The sequence below is a fragment of the Manacus vitellinus genome, unplaced genomic scaffold (assembly GCF_001715985.3).
Source record: "Manacus vitellinus isolate BGI_N305 unplaced genomic scaffold, ASM171598v3 scaffold_47_pilon, whole genome shotgun sequence".
NCBI classification, from domain to species: Eukaryota; Metazoa; Chordata; class Aves; order Passeriformes; family Pipridae; genus Manacus; species Manacus vitellinus.
In genome coordinates, this window is record NW_021940585.1 from 3,418,263 (window position 1) to 3,435,309 (window position 17,047).

General features: G+C 52.1%; 1 protein-coding gene across 2 annotated transcripts in view; it reads left to right on the forward strand.

The window, feature by feature from the left end:
- Window positions 1–227: 227 nt before the first annotated feature.
- Window positions 228–17,047, forward strand: part of PLXNA2 (plexin A2) — a 144,740-nt gene continuing 127,920 nt past the window's right edge. For both annotated transcript variants that reach the window (XM_029962520.1, XM_018079745.1), the window contains exons 1-2: window positions 228–1,476; window positions 2,202–2,384. In XM_029962520.1, the coding sequence (XP_029818380.1) occupies window positions 289–1,476; window positions 2,202–2,384 (1,371 nt within the window). In that variant the 5' untranslated portion in view covers window positions 228–288. The remainder of the gene's footprint in view (window positions 1,477–2,201; window positions 2,385–17,047) is intronic.

Consider the following 17,047-nt stretch of genomic DNA (forward strand, 5'->3'; position numbering starts at 1 on the left):
ACACAACAAATTAACATGCAGAGGCTGCACCAAGTGGCAAAACATCAAGCCTGAACTGCTCACCAGTAAGTTGGGAGACAGACCTGCTTAATTCTTGTTGCGCTCAGAGACACCCTCACTTTATCTCAAGGACTGTGTAATTAGAAAGCCTCCTTTGAATTTTATCTGCAGGGCACACTGGATCTAATCCTTTGCTCTGCCTGCTTCTTTTCTCTCCTCAGAACCATGTGAGGGACGTTGCCGGGGCTCAGGACGCGCGCGGGGAACACGGAGTTTGCCTTTCCCAGGATGGATCAGAGGAGGAACTGGCCTCGGGCACTGGACTCTGATGGCTGGTCAGTGGCTTTGCTCTGTCTCCTCCTGGCATCGCTCTCCCGAAGCGTGTCCAGCAATGCCTTGTTCAGCACTTTCCACTCCGAGAACCGGGACTGGACGTTCAACCACCTGACTGTGCACCGAGGCACCGGCGCAGTCTACGTTGGGGCTATCAACAGGGTTTACAAGCTCTCGGGCAACCTGACCATTCTGGTGGCTCACAAAACCGGTCCCGAGGAGGACAACAAATCCTGCTACCCACCCCTCATCGTCCAGCCGTGCAGCGAGATCCTCACCCTCACCAACAACGTCAACAAGCTGCTCATCATTGACTACTCGGAGAACCGGCTGCTGGCCTGTGGCAGCCTCTACCAGGGGGTCTGCAAGCTGCTGCGCCTCGACGACCTCTTCATCCTGGTGGAGCCCTCCCACAAGAAGGAGCACTACCTCTCCAGCGTCAACAAGACGGGCACCATGTACGGCGTGATCGTGCGCTCGGAGGGCGAGGACGGGAAGCTCTTCATCGGCACGGCCGTGGATGGGAAGCAGGATTATTTCCCCACCCTCTCCAGCCGCAAACTGCCCCGGGACCCGGAGTCGTCGGCGATGTTGGATTATGAGCTCCACAGCGACTTTGTCTCGTCCCTCATCAAAATCCCCTCAGACACCCTGGCCCTCGTTTCGCACTTTGACATCTTCTACATCTACGGCTTCGCCAGCGGCAACTTTGTGTATTTTCTGACTGTGCAGCCCGAGACCCCCGAGGGCGTCTCCATCAACTCCGCCAGCGACCTCTTTTACACCTCCCGCATCGTCCGGCTCTGCAAGGACGACCCCAAGTTCCACTCCTACGTGTCTCTGCCCTTCGGCTGCGTCAAGGGGGACACGGAGTACCGCCTGCTGCAGGCAGCGTACCTCTCCAAGCCGGGGGACGTGCTGGCCAGGTCCCTCAACATCACTGCCCAGGAGGACGTCCTCTTTGCCATCTTCTCCAAGGGGCAGAAGCAGTACCACCAGCCGCCCGACGACTCCGCGCTCTGCGTCTTCCCCATCCGCGCCGTCAACGCCCAGATCAAGGACCGCCTGCAGTCCTGCTACCAGGGGGAGGGCAACCTGGAGCTCAACTGGCTGCTGGGCAAGGATGTCCAGTGCACTAAAGCGGTAAGGATGCTCTGGATGTTGGCCACGGTGGCCCTGAAGAGCTGGGATCAACCTCTGGCCCTGTGGAATACGAGCTTGCTTGGGGTGGTTTAGCCTGGAGAAGAGGAGGCTCAGGGGAGACCTCATCACTCTCTGCAACTCCCTGACAGGAGTGGGGAGCCAGGTGGGGGTTGGTCTCTTCTCTCAGGCAGCTATCAGTAAGACAAGAGGGCACAGTCTTAAGCTGTGCCAGGGGAGGTTTAGGTTGGATATTAGGAAGAATTTCTTTCCAGAGAGGGTGCTCAGCCATTGGAATGGGCTGCCCAGGGAAGTGGTGGATTCACCATCCCTGGAGGTTTTCAAGATGAGACTGGATGTGGCTTCAGTGCCATGGTCTGGGAACCACGGCAGGGTTGGATCAAGGGTTGGACTTGATGATCTCAGAGGTCTTTTCCAACCCAGCTGATTCTATGATTCTATGAATAGGATAAATTTTTCCGTGCCTCAGTTTCCCCAAAAGCAGAACAGTTGTAGTGCTCTTCCCCTTCAGCCTGTGTTCTTACCAGGGAGTTGGTGATGACAGTGAAAGGAAGGGATGGCAAAGGGAAGGGAACAAGCCACTGGGGAAGGAGGCTGAGGCTGGCAGGGGGTGGCACCGCCGGCTCCCCTCCGCGTGACCCCGAGCGTGCGGGGCTGCCCTGTGCTCTGCTTCACTCACAACCACCCCAAAAACCTTGTCTTTCCAGCCAGTCCCCATCGATGACAACTTCTGTGGGCTCGACATCAACCAGCCCCTGGGGGGCTCGACGCCGGTGGACGGGGTGACGCTTTTCACCTCCAGCCGCGACAGGATGACGGCCGTGGCCTCCTACGTCTACAACGGCTACAGCGTGGTGTTCGTGGGCACCAAGAGTGGCAAGCTGAGGAAGGTAAGCTCATGTCTGTGGCTTCAGAGAGACAAGATCTGTTCCTCCTCTCTCTCAGGGGACTCTGATGTGTGTTGCTGTTGCTGTGTCTCGCAGGCGTTTCCCGGCGTGAAGCCGGGAGTCAGTGAGGAGCAGGAATTGCAGGGTTTGGGTCACCAAGAGCCTTGTTGGTGAGGCAGAGTTCATCCCTCAGCACTGTTAGCACAGAGGGGTGTTGCTGTGGTTTGTGTTGAAGTGCCAAGGTTTGGGAAAGGTGCTGCAGGATGGTCCTGGGAAAGGGATGAAACGAGGCCACGCAGTTCCCGTGGCTCTGTGGCATTCCAGCTCCACAGCATGTCATGGCATAGGCTGAGGGCACCTTCCAGCCCTTCCAGCCAGTGAGTTCCCTCAGCAGCAGCAGGGTAATGGGGGTCTCAGCCCCAGCCAGCTCCTCATGCACTGCCTGCCTGGGTGTGACATGATGTTTGTCTGGGATTTTTGGGTTTTATCATTCGGTGACCTGTGGTGTGTGTTTGTGGGGCTGATGCCAAAATTACCAGGGCAATAATGGGCCAGTCTGATTAGGGAAAAGCGAGGAGCTGGCTTGGAATTTCAGTGAACCTCAGCACGCTGTATCCAAGGTCTTGGATCATTCCCCCTCTTTCAACACACCTATGGAAATCTTGCAATGGTTTTGAGTTGTTTCCCAGCAATCCTTGGGAACTTGGGTAGAAGACTGTGAGTTAGAAAGATTTTGGTGATGGCAGAATTGCTGATGGTGGCAGGATGTTTGGCCATGGAGAGACAGGAATGGGTTAACTTGGCTGCTTTTGGAACCAAGCCTCAGGGCAAAGTCCTACTGCTTCCCTCTGCCTCTTACCTCCTGCTCTTCCCCCTGACAGTTGGATGATTGATCAGTCCTGGAAGATAACACTCCTTGCCCTCTTCATCAAGAGCACTGGTGCTACTTGCCCAGGGCAAAGAGATGCTTCTGCTGGTTCCCTCTCAAAGCAAAGGGGTTTGGGGGGGCTCAGTTGAGAGTCACAGAACGGTTTGAGTTGGGAGGAAACTTCAAGCTCTCCTCATTCCAACCCCCTGCCATAGGCAGGGACACTTTCCACTAGACCAGGTTTCTCCAAGCCCTGTCCAACTTGACCTTGAATGAGTTTTAGGATTTCAAAATCCAACGGGGATTTCCCTGCTTCTGAGTCATAAAATCATAGGATATTCTGACTTCGAAGGGACCAGGAGTTTCATATTTAAAAGGGGTGTGGGATTGGCCTTGGGGTGTGAGCAGAGGTGTGTGAGCCCCTGGTTGGTCTTTAGGGTTGGAGCTGCAGCTGGAATCCAGCTCATCAGTGGGTGCAGAAGTCTGATCCAACTCCAGCAAATCCAGCCTTGGAGATGCTGCTCTGGAAAGCTGAGATCCTTCAAATTAACCTCAGCTATAAATGACAGCATTAGGTGAACCTGCTAAATGCAGACCCTGCTTCTTCATACCAGGGAAAGAGTTAACAAATGTAATCAACAGCAGGCTGTTAATTTTTTGTGTCCTTAAGCAGCAGGGAATTTCTTCCTCATCTATCCAGGAAGATCCAAGGACAGGCAGATACTACACTTGAATGTCTGCATCATTTTAATTACATCAGCTCATTAATATTCATTCAGCACTTTACAAGTGCTGAGTAGTAGTAAATTAGGTGCCTCCCTGGTGCCTCTCGAGTGTCAGTGGGGCAATTTTGAACGTGGGGGAGAGGGGGGTTTGTAAGCAGAGCCCCTCACTTCCCTGCTCCCCCTGCCGTGGCACAGGGGAGAGCCAGGATTTTTTTAGCTAAATGGATGGAAGAGGAGCCCTCAGCACATCACCAATGCACATGCCAAGCTCTGAGCCAGCCAGGCAGCCTGATGCTCGCTGTTTTGCAGGGTTTTTTGGGGGGGCGAGGGAAGTTGCCTCATTTAGAGGCAGTAAAAGCAAACAGCCTCTGCCTGCACACGAGGTATTCACAGTCCTGTTCCATGAATTATGTAGGATTACAGAAGAAGCAGTGTCTTCAGCAGGGTTTAATTCCTCGTGCTAGTCTACACTGAACACCTTTTTGATGCAGAATTAATCTATTCATGCTTCACTGTCCACTCTTCACCTGGAATCCTTCACCTGGTGGAAGAAAATAGGTCGCTCTCTGGAGTAAATTCACTCCAGACATTCCCTACAGCCAGGCTTTCGTGGCATCTGCCCTTATTTCCCACACAGCAGAGCTGCCTGCAGCTGAGGGCATCCCTGCCCCCCGTTGTTAACTGGGACAGTCACAGTCCTGTCCTCCCAGCTCTGGGGCTGAGGATGTTGTTTTTCTCTAACTCTGGTTGCCCTGCCTACAGTTTTAGTAAATCTCTCCTCGTTTGACACGTGGGATTATCTTTTGCACGGCCCAAGAGGGGCCAGGTGAAGCGTGGGAAGCAGCTTTGCACTGAACTGTGGGGCCCGTGGGGCTCTCGCTGCAGAGGAGGCATTTGCAGACCTGGTGGGAAGTTGACAAGTTGTCTCCAGTTTTTGTGCCTGTTCCAAGACCAGACATGTCTTGATGTCAGCAAGTGCTCAGGATGCTCAGGACTGTTTCCATATCTCTCCTCTCCCATCTGTGAAATGAGGATGGTAAAAATGTACACACCTCTGTAAGTGCCAGAGATCTGTGGATAGACATCTTATCCACCTGATCTCCTTCATATCCTCCCCCACTGCATATCTGCCCACACAATTAATGTCTGAGAGCTACATCACACCTATTCCCTCACCCACAGCTGCTGATTTCCTTTGGAAACAAGCTGGTCCTCAGTCTGGGGTTTCAGAGAAGACACTTTTGTGTAGCTGGAGCGAAGTCAGAGGAGCCAGCTCTGAAATCCTTCAAATTTGCCTGTGCTTCCCCAGTGAGAATTCCTTACTGAAAATGATGTGTTATCTCACTGATGTCCTTCAGCCATTAGTTATTCACCCAGCTCCTCCTGCCACGGTCCCTGGGAGAGCAGCTGCTGCTGCTTCAGCCTCTCTCCTCCAAAGGAGTGGAATGCTGAAGGTCCCCCAGCCCCAGATATCCCTGCCTGCACTCTGCTACAACCCCACGCTGTCCAGCTCGACCTTTTTCCCTGTTTCCTGGGTACATTTGAAGCCCCTCCCTGCTCCTCCCAGCATCCAGCACTGGCTGGGGTGTGAAGGAAGTTCTCTGGCTGCTGGGAAGTTGTGCAGAGCCCCGTGGCAGGGCTGGCAGCTTTCCCAGCCTGAACTCACCTCTTGCTTTGCTGGTTTTGGAGCCCTGCGGGGTCCAGTCGATGTTGGCAGGTCCCGTGGGGTCTGTGGGATCAGCAGGGCTGCACCAGAGGGGTTTTGGTACCAAAGCTGTGACAAATGGATAATATCAGATAAATCAGTGAGCTTGGCATTGTCCCTGCAGGGGAGCAGAGCATTTGCTGGGGTCAGGGTTTGTGTTCAGGTGGAGGGTGTGCTTGTGCTTGCTGTGGCTGATCCACACTGGTCAGCTGCTCCTCGTGCAACTGGTGGTTCTGGTTTGTGCTTTGCCTGTCCTTGGTTACTGTTGAAGGGTGAATCAGTAGATCTATTCTCCATTAAAACTCGGTGCTGGAGGAGGAGTTTTCCTGCTTTGCCACCCCACTTACCTCTTATTGCAGCCCACCTGTACATGGTGAGGGCTCAGGGGGACTTGTGGGTCACTCAGTGCACGTCCTGGACGAAATGTCTGCACCCCCAGAACACCCCCTACGTGCAGTTTTGGGGGACCACTGCTCCCCAGCAGCTTTATCCAAGTGGGGGAAAAGCAAAATGTGCTGGTGGTGCCGTGACCTGCTGGATGAAGCCCAGGGAGCTGGGATGCAGTTCTCCCTGCAGCTCTCCTCCCACAGCATCTCCTGGCTTTGGGAGGGGATCATGTCAGAGACATTACCACTCAGAATTGTGGATTCCACCAATAAAACAATTTTCATCCAGCAAAATTAAAAGGGACATTAATGCAACAGTTAACAGCAACTAAGTGCTGGGGGCAGATGTGTCAGCTTGCTTGTTCTGTTTATGGGCTTCATACAATTCCATCAATATTGATGTGTGATGCCTTTGATTTTGACACTAATCATTGCTATGAATTAAATTTGCAGCCATATAATTAGGGCTGCTATTAATAGGGCCTCAAGCTAAGCACTGCTGTGCTAGTTGTCTTTTTCCTGATGGAAAACGGCATCCACGGAACTCAGTTAATGTGGTTTGCCTGGTAGATGCTGAGACTGATGTGAAAATTACACTGGCTGTATTTAGAGGGGCTCCTCTGAAAGGCAGATGCATGGGGAGGGTCCAGCTTGGAGGTTTCCCCAAGAACTGTGCAGGAGTTGCCTTTAAACTTCCCAGCAGTTTGCTGCTCTTAAGATCCATAGTGGGAGAGAGGAGGATTGCAGGGAGAAAAGAGTAACCCTCAGTTTGAAGGGCTGCTGTTGCCTTGTTTCCTTTTCATCTCACCTCTCCTTCCTCATGCAAATCTTCCCATTTCTTCCTGCTGCCCAGTGCTGTCTCAGCCCTCTGTCCCTGTGCATGCCTGCTTTCATCTCGTCAGGCTCTGGGGTGGCAGCAAAGCTCACCACTGAAAATCAATCTTGTGTTTCATCCCGAGAGGTCTGTTTCTTATTAGATCTAATAAATCAGTGAAGTGCCCTTCATTCAGCTTGTCGACGGAGGACAATGTTTGTGATCAAGAATAAATAAATGTCTCCTCTGTGTCTGACAACGCCGGCTGGGTGTTGTTTGGTGTTGTTTTGCCATCATGCTGTTCGTGCTGGCTGTGGGAAACGTGCAGTTCCTGCAGCCCTGCCTACCCTCACATGAGCTGGGGATGCTCCTGGGTGGTAAATGTGAGGGAAGAGCAGGAACAGTGACGCTGTACCTGGTTCTCACCCAGCAGTGAGTTGCTCAGTGGTGATAAGGATTTAATCTCGGAGATGCCGGAGGTGTGAGGCACTGGCTGGGCAAACTTCAGTGCTCCAGGCCAGAGCCCGGGTGTGGTTGTTGTTTCAGGTGCCCTGAGGTGAAGGAGAGCATTTGCATCTCAAATCACACCCGGATAAATGGGCATCAGGCACTGTTCTGAACCCCTGTAACACCCTGTCCCCACAACAGCCGCACTGGCCGTGGCTCCAATCCATCCCAGCGGGGAAGGTCACCCCCAAAGAGCTGCAGGAGAAGTGCTGTGACTCATTTTCACGATGGAATCACACTCCTGTTCACCTGCTGAACCCCTGGCTGTGTGGTGCAGTGTCTGTCCTTGCTCCCAACCTCCCCTTTTCCAAGGGACAGCTGGAACTGCCTGGATTCCGCAGCCGCGGGAAAGGCGAGCTCTGAGTGTGTTGTTACGTCTTGGGACGTGATAGTTTTATTCAGCTTGGCTGATTCAATCTGTTCCATTAGTGGGGAATAAAATAGGTCTTTCACAATGAAATATATATGTCCGAACCTGTCCTTAAATGACTTCATTCTATGGATGGTTATCTCATCCTTTCAATTTGTCCTTTATTATCGCCCCCGCACGCACATTCCGGGGCACTTCAGGAAAAACTCCCTTGCATCAGCGTGTGGAGAAGCCAAGAGGACATCAGGCTGTTATTGAATGGCTGAAAATCATCCATTTCGGGTTCCTTCCAAAGAGGAAGCCTGGGTTTAGCTGTAGGTTGTCACGTCAGGGGCTTTGCTGTGCCCGTGGTCATCCCGTCACCCCCAGGGCACAGATCTCCACGTCCCAGCAGAGGTGGAAGATGGCAGATGGTTCTTGTTTGACTGAAGAAGTTGTTTAATTGAAAGGTCTGGGAAACAAGTCTGTTTCTTGCCCCAGAATGTGAAATAAGGGGGTATTTGTTTAGTACTGCACTGCTGGTGGTTGCTCTGGTGTGGTTGGAGGAGCAGGGATTAATTTTCCTCCTAAAAGAGGATTTTCAAGACTCAGGAAGTAATTCCCCTTTGCTGCCATCTGTGTAAAAAAAGGGGCAGTCAAACTTTGACCTCAGAAACGGGTCCCCAAAATGCTCTATGGTCCCCTTACATTTGTTATTGTTCATAGCCAGAAGTTGGAGTCTTACTTATTAATTGGAATTCGTGCAAGGGAATATGAAAAGTGATGGCAGCCAGAGGAGAGCACTGATGTGTGTATTTTGGGGCTGGAGAAGGGGCAGAGCTGCCAAATCCCTCTAGACTCTGGTTTTGAGCACTCAGGAGTGTCCCTGCCACTTCTTAGCGACATAAAATTGGTTTCTTCTTCTCCCAGCATCACTTCTCTGGTTCTGTTATGTGTTGCCTGCCAGAGCAAGTAAAATAAGAAAAAAGACTGAGAAGTTGGCACATATTTTTATAGCTGCTGGAGAGTGAAGGGGCAGGTGTTCAGGAAATGCTGTGGATGTGAAATGGAGCCAGGTGGGCTCTGAGTCTGCTTTAATCTTGTTTCTTGGCTTGTGAGCTGGGGATGACTGTGGGTCTTCCGCAGGTTCAGGCACCTTGAAAAATCGAACTGGGAGATTTTGGAGGGCAAATGAACAAAAAAAAATAAAAAAATCAGACTCAAGATTTTTGTTCAGTTCTAAATGAAGTGGAGCTAGTGCAGGCTGGACAGGCCCCTGCATGGAATATATCCTGCCTCCCAGATCATGGAATGGTTTGGGTTGGAAGGGACCTTTAAATGCCATCTGGTCCAACTCCCTGCAATGAGCAAGGACACCTTCACCTAGGCCAGGTTGCTCAGCGCCCCATCCAACTAAGTTTTTTTTTTTTTCCTTTGACATATTTGGAAGATAATTAATCCCCACACGTTGTCTAAGAGGTATTATCTCCTTTATGAGCATGAAGTGAGGCAGAAGTTATTCCTCCTCCGTTTCGCTCCGCTTTCATCTCGTTCAATAATGAGTTTCTTCTTGAAGTGATCTTGGTGAAAAATATCAGAAAATACCAAACTGTTTTGTGAATTCATTTTATTTTCCTGGCTGCCCCTGCTTTCCTCTGAGTGTAAATCTGAAGGGGTTGCTGTGTTCTGGATGTTGTTGGTTCTTGGGGGTAGGGCACTGTTGGACTCTTGCCTTTCTACTTACGAGTCAAGAAGTTCATGCTTTCTTTACTATATACATATTTTTCTGCAGGCTTTTAAAATCCTCAGAGGTCAAAATAACATAGGTTTTGGTCCATTTGTAAGATCTTAAATCCCTGGGTGGCAAGAAATACTGTGAGAAGACCATGCAATGTTGCCTCTATAAATGCCTCCTCGAGGCAGTAAAAACAAATGTGGAAACCACAAATGTGCTGGGAAGAGATGGGGGAATCTGCAGGAAGAGTCTTGGGTACTGGCACAGCCCCTGAGCTTCTGCTGCTGCAAAAAGGTTGGGATTTAGGGACAATCAGGGAGGGGAATGCCATGTAAAAGCAGCACGGTCTGTGCTGGGATTGCTGTTGGGCTTCCCCTCTGTGTCTGACTGATGCCACCTTTAATATTTCCTCAATCCCCTAATCAAGTTTAGTGGCCATTGTTGGTGCTGTTGCCTTTCTCTGCAGGGCAGGACAGCGACAGCCTCAGCAGGGCTGTAAAATACTACCTGGTTTGCCAGGGCAAATCCATCACTGGAGCATCTGCCGGATATTTATGGATGCGCCGGGCAGGCGGGCCCAGGATGTGGCCAGTCCCTATATCAGCACGAGCCCATTATGCCTGTGATGATGCATGGGCTCCCCACCTCCCCCTGCCTTTTATGACCCTCTTTCCATTCCTGCAGAGATGCTTGGAGAGGCAAAGCCTGCATTTCCCAGCCCTTCAGGGAGCTCTCTGCAGGCAGCCCAGCCTGGAAATGACACAGGGATGCAAACCCCTGCCTGCTCTGAGGAGCTCCTGGGGTTGGGGAATGCAGCACCCAGGGGAATTTTGCACCAGAGACATTCCCTGGAGTTTGTGGAATGGTCGTGGGCTTTCCTGGCTGTGACTTGGACAAAAATAACAATAAAACACTAAGTCTGAACGTGTCTGCTGCTGTTAGCAGCAGTGGTAGCACCTCCTGGCTGTCTCCCAGCCTCCCCCCTGCATTCACACTGCTGCATTCAGCCTTTCCACACCTTTAGGTTTTGGTTGTGGGGGTTTTTTTCCCCTTTGCTGTAGGTTGGAAGATGAGGGTCATTCATTAGATGTGTCTCAAAGCAATCTCAGATGATGCTGATGAGGTACAGGGAGAGATACGTGGTGGTCCTGTGGGGGTGAGGGTGCTCACATCCTTCTTCTCGTGTTTTATTGAGCTGACATGGGAATATGTTACTGGAGCTTGCAGTTTTCTGCTCTGTAACTCAAATTGTGATTTACACCCCTGAGCGTGGCCGTGTCCCACCTGGGGCTGGGGGAGCCCTGAGGACACTGAAAGGGAAGTTTCTGGTCACAGAGCAGTCTGGCTGGGACTGAGGAGACGTGGCAGCAATTCCCATCTGCTGGGCAGGTTTCCTTGTGCATCCATCCTGTGTCTGTAACATCACGAGACTTTTCCCAGCCCTGTGCAACCACAGAACCATAAAGGCTGGAAAAGACCTCTCAGGTCATCAAATCCAACCATCAAACCCACCAAAAGAGGGGATGCTGCCCGGGGTGTGACCCATGGGGTTTGCTCCTGGTCAGAGCTGAGCCAGGTGCAGCTTCCCCCAGTTGCTGCCAGTCCATACTGGGAGCAGGGGACGATGGTGGAGGAATAACTGGCTCAGGAAGGGTTTAGATTCTGATTCCTTGGACATGGATGCAAACAGGGGAGTGCAGGGAGCAGCAGGGGCAGGCTGGAATAATTAGCAAGAGGCTTCATCAGCGTTTGTCCCGACATTCCCTGCCTGCCTCAGCCGGGGACCCAGCACCTCTCCTGGCTGTTCCTCCTCACACGGTTACACGTCTTTGCATCAAATAGATACATGTAGATGAAAGTGATGTGCATTTAAAATGAATGTACACATCATACAGCCTCGCTCTTATACAGCACGGGGGTTTTTTCTTTTTTTTATTTTATTTTTTTTTTGTGGTTAGCTGCTAAATTATTTATTGTGTGCTGGGCTTTAATCTCATAAACCTGCCTGCAGGCCTTAGGCAAACCAGCCTGAGCATCCTCAAACCAGCCTGAGCATCCTGGAAAGCTGGGATCCAGGCAGCACAAAGCGCTGGGGGACTGTAGGTGGTAATTGTTTGTCTTGCCTCGGCCTCTTCCCCCCCCTTCCCAGCTCATTAAAAGCAGTGGGGACTGTGAAGTTTGGTCATTGCCACTAACTTAGAGGGTGATTTGCATTTGCTGCTTGGAGAGGAGGCCAGTCTGAGACCCCTGTTAGTCGGGGAGAAGAGTCGGTCCCTTGAGCTGCTCTGAGTAAAGGCGAAAAGGGGGAGGACGAGGCGCTGGGGTAAAACAAGGTCTCTGGAACAAACAGCGCTGTGCCTCCAGCTGGGAGCACTTACCTTCCCCAGCGGCCGGGAGCGTTCTCAGCCTGCAACCTCGCGGCTCCGAGGGAACGTTTGGCTGACTAATGTGATGTTTGCTTTTGCTCGTCATCCCGCAGCCACTGGCTTATTAGTGGGAAAACAGAGCATCCTTCTCCCTGCTCTCCCTCCCGAGCTTCTTTGCTGCCTTTTTTTTTTTTCCCGATGCTCTTAAAGCTCCTCACTCCGAGAGACTCTGTACCACGAAGGGGCTCCCTTTGGTCTCACACGCTTAAATTGATGAATGGCAGACTTGGAATAAAACCAGAGTCCCCTCCTCCCACCTTCCCCCTTCCTTTTGACTCGCAGACCGACTGCACTTCTTGAGTATATTTGGGCTAAATCATTCTGCAGAGCTTTGAAGCGAAAGGGCAGCAGGCTGTGACCCTCTCTGCTTTTCTTCTCGTGGTTTCTTTGTGCAGAGCCTTTCACGCTGGGAACCTGGTCTTGTTATTGAGAAATAAATAATTAGAATATCTGGAAGGTTCAGGTATAGTGAAAGAGAGACTGAGGAGTTTGAAGCATGGACAAGGCTGCTTTCTGGCCCCCCGATTTTCCCACCAGGAAAGGGGATGACAGCACTTTCTGACATCACAGGGAGTTCGTCTGAAATCTACTTTGTAACCCAAACTGCAAAGAAAACAAAATAAATACTGACCCTCGCTGTTAGTAATCAACTGATAAATGTGTGTAAATATTGTACATTTCAGAACAGAGCACATCCTGTTGCACGGGGTAGAGCTGATATTTGATATTTGATTTTTCCAGGGCTCTCAGCTTGAGGGGAGCACTGCCATGGTGAGCTGGGCCCTGTGCCACCTTTTCCCAGTGCCACACTGGTGCTTCACTCGTGGTTCTGCTCCTCTGAGGAGCTGTTGGAGAGTTTCTTGCAGCGCTTTTGTTTTTTTTTTTATTTTTTTCTGCTGGAGCTCTGTCCTGCAGCTTGCTCTTATTAATTAAAAGCTGAAGTGGGAATTCCCTCAGCCCAGCTGCTGTGAGAGCTGCCCCCGTGATTCCAGCCCTTTTCCCACTGAACTAGTAGGACACTTATCAAGGGACAAACAGACATTGTCTCCTGTTTCTCTGTTGCTTGTAAACTCGGTGCTGCTGTGAGGGGAAGGGACTGAGGGTTCTGAGCTCCTTTTCTCACTCCAGGAAGCTGTTTAGGAGCACAAGTGGCAACTTGTCAGCTATAAAAACCAAAGACCTACCTTTGGACTTATTTTTGGCAGTTTGGACTGGATTTACCCCCTCCCTGCAAGAGTGAAACGTTGATCTTTAGGGGCTTGGGTGGTTAAAGGGGCTTGGTCAGAGAGGAAGGGATCCACCTCACTAGGAAAAGCAAAGTGTTTCATCATAGAATCCCAGAATGGTTTGGGTTGGAAAGGACCTTAAAGATCACCTCATTCCACGCCCTGCCATGGGCAGGGACACCTTCCACTAGCCCAGGTTGCTCCAAGCCCTGTCCAACCTGGCCTTGGACACTTTCCAGGGATGGAGCAGCCACAGCTTCTCTGGGCAACCTGTGCCAGGGCCTCCCCACCCTCACAGGGGAGAATTTCTTCCCAATATCCAACCCAAATCAAATCCCCTGTGCAGAGGGCAAACCTTATTGCCACTGACTGGGTTGGACTGGGATTAGGCTGACCCCAGCAGCCTGGGAGTCGGGATTGCCATGGAAATGCAGCAGCCCTGGCTGCAGGAGCTGTGAGCAGATCCAGGGCAAGCAGCACGAAACACCAGTTAGGGGGTGCAGGAACAGCAGTTCAATATTTGCCTGAGAAAACAAGCAAGTTTAATGTTTTCCAAGCGTGCAGCACCCAGGCTGGGATTGTTAAGAAACCTGTGATCAGAGGCAGGCCAGGTTCAGCAGGATCTGTGTGTTATTCCTTGAGGAGCATTAAAGAACAGCCAATGCCTTCTGGAATCTGTTGATAAAGCTCTCTTTTTTAGAATCATTTTTGCTTCTCTAGCACAAATGTACTATTTCCTGTTTGTATGTGTTGCTTTCTTCATTCACTCTTTTATTATTAGGGACATTTACATGAAAACAGCTTTTTTTTTTTGCTCTCGCAGCACATTTCCCAGTGGCAGCTGCACTTCCTCAGTGGAGATCTCTACCTTCCCTTGGAATGGGGCTGCCCTCTCTCCTGGGCATCACTGCCAGGCTCAGGGACACAGGGATGGTGATGGTCCATCTCCAAGCGTGGCAGTCACTCCAGAGAGGTTACAGTTCATCCCTTGCTCTCCTCTCTCTTTTAAGCCACCTTCCAAGTTCATTGGGATGCTCAGTGCATTCATTTCCTCCTGAGCACAGGAATTATTTTTACCTTTACAGCAGAGAGGGGCCAGTGTGAAATCCTCAAGCAGGCAGGAATCCTCCCAGGCTTTCCCAAAGTGCCTGGCTCTGGCTGTGGAGCAGTTTGGAGAGGGAGAGCTAATGGACGTGTCTGGCAGATAGTGAGTGTATGTGATAATGTAAATTAAAGAAAAAACCCCAAAAGCTGGTGTTTAGGGCACAGTGATGACACAAGCAATGTGGGATGATATATTTATTCACCCCAGATCCTACTTGTGAAGAGGCAACATGAGCCAAACTCCCTCCCCCTTAACAGGCACCTGGAGAGGAACCTGAAGGACCTTTCCTCTCTCCGTCTGCCTCGCTGGGCTCTGCAGATGGAAAATGTAAACTCCAGATGTGTTAAGCACATCTTTAATTTCCTCTCGCTCCATTTCTGCTGCAGCTCTGCTTTGGGGGTTTGGCATTTAGGTGTTTTGGGGTTTTTTCTGGCAAAAAAAGCCAAAAAAAAAAAAGGGGGGGGGGGAGAGGAGCCTGCAGGAGAGGGAGGGGCTGCTGTGCTGCTCTGTCCTGGGCTGTGGGGTGGGGAACACCCTTGTCCCCACGAGCCCCCTCTGCACTCCCCTGCTCAATCCCAACACCCTCACTCCTGGCAGGAGCTCTGAGGCTGCTGATTCATGGAAGCAAATGGTTGGAGAGGTGAAATTCCTCCCCTCTCTGCTTCTCTCACCCGTGACCCCGCTCCATTTCTTCCTCCTGACCCCTGAATTTCAAACCCGACCTTTTGTATCGGGGGGGGAGGGAGAGAAGGCAGAAGGGCAGGCAAAGGGCAAGATGAGTTTGGCTGTGTTTGGGAGGTGGGGGAGGTAAAGCTGGGAGCTGAGTGGTGGCTGGAGGCTCAGGGATGCTGCTGGAGGCTCGGGGATGCTGCTGGAGGCTCAGGGATGCTGCTGGAAGCTCAGGGATGTTGCTGGCGGCTCAGGGATGCTGCTGGAGGCTCAGGGATGCTGCTGGAGGCTCAGGGATGCTGCTGGAAGCTCAGGGATGTTGCTGGAGGCTCAGGGATGCTGCTGGAAGCTCAGAGATGCTGCTGGAGGCTCAGGGATGCTGCTGGAGGCTCAGGGATGCTGCTGGAAGCTCAGGGATGCTGCTGGAGGCTCAGGGATGCTGCTGGAGACTCAGGGATGCTGTGGGATGGTGGGTGTGAGCTCAGGGCTGTGGGGACACAGCGGGTGCTGATGCTCCATCACTCAGCACTGTCTGGGATAGTTGCCCATGCATTTAGTTGCCTGAAATGTGAAGTGCCTTCATGGCTGAGCTCTTGTGTGTCATCACCACCCTGTGCCCTGCAGGGAGGGGTGCTGGTGGTGTGGGATGAGGGCTGAGAGAGCCCGGGGCAGGGAGGACTTCGTGGTATTCAGCTCTTAACACACAGGTTTGTGGCAGCTCCTGCTGCCTGTCTGGGGATGTGGGGTACAACTCAGCCTCTGTGGGCTGTGACATTTGTGCCTCTGAACCCAGACAAGCACAATATGCTCTGTCCAGGCACCCACCCCATCCCAGCTTGTCTCTGCATGGCCTTTGGCTGCTCCTTCCCTGCTCCAATGCAGCAGCAGGTGGGTCTTGCTCCTTCACAGCAACAAAAGCAAACTGTGCTTTTCCACCTGCGGTAAAATGGCAGGTGGAAAAGCCCAGCCAGCTCTGCTGGGCTGAAGGAAGCACATTTTCAGGGCTTGAGGGCACAAATAGGACTTAATTGTCCTCTTGGGATCTTCGCCCTCATCCTCTGGTCCGAGGTTCTGCCTCTGCCCGAGCACAGCCCTCGGCCCTTCAGCCTCACCCCCTGCCATGGGATGAGTTCATGACTTCGACCCTCTGACATATTGCCTGGGGGGGGATTAAAAGCCACAAAGAAAAAAGCCCTGCTGTCTTGTGCAGAGGCAAAGTGGCCCAATCTGTCTCTGTCCCCCCCCACGGCGGTGTTTGCTCTCCGAGCCCCCTGGGAAGGTCCCTGTCGATAAGAGTTCTGCATCTTGTCGTGGCTGAGACGGGTCCTCTGGAATGGATGTGGTGGCTGGGAGTGCTCAATATCCCCCCCTGACAGGTAGAGCCTCATTTAATAGGATGCTGCCATATTCATTACCCCGGCAGAGGGGCGCAGCTGCAGTGCCAGCCCCCCGCACTCCCCCCCCGCCTGCACAAAGGCTCTGTGTGAATAAGTATGCAGTAAATGTCTCCCTCTCCCAGATTTATTCCTTCATTAGGTATTTAAATACATTCTGCTGTGTAGGATGCTTCTGTGAGGCCACTGCCTTTTCTCTCGTGGTGGTGGCTGCTGAGCGGCTCTGCCCGGCCAACCCCCCTCCAGCACCCAGCACCCAGCAGGGCCGCCGTGGTTTTTGGCAGGGAGAGGGGGTGTGGGGGTGGGAGAGGCTGTGGGTGCATCACTGAGCATCTGGGGAGGGTGCAGGGAGAGGTTTGTGCAAGGGAATCCCAGGAGGGAGCTGCACCCCCCGGTGCCTGCTCGGCGCTGGAAGGGGCGCAGGATCGTTCACATCCATACTGGAATTGTCCATCCATCCCTGTGCTCTGAGGATGTGTGGACCTGGACACACAATGGCACAGCCAGCAACCACCTCTTTGGCCACCCAGAGCAGCTCAAGAACCCAGATCCACTGGGTTTGTCCCCCCCGAGGTTGGTCCCACACACCTTTTCCTTGCCTTCCCCCTTCCCACCGATGCCCAGGCTGGACCATCCCCATGTGCAACATTTTAGGGAGTCACAGTGAAGTAAATGCTCTAAAACTGTACAGTCATGGAAGCAGACAGCTCAGGGAAGAGCTGAGAAACTAAAATTAGCAGGAGTGCCCCAGGCAGAG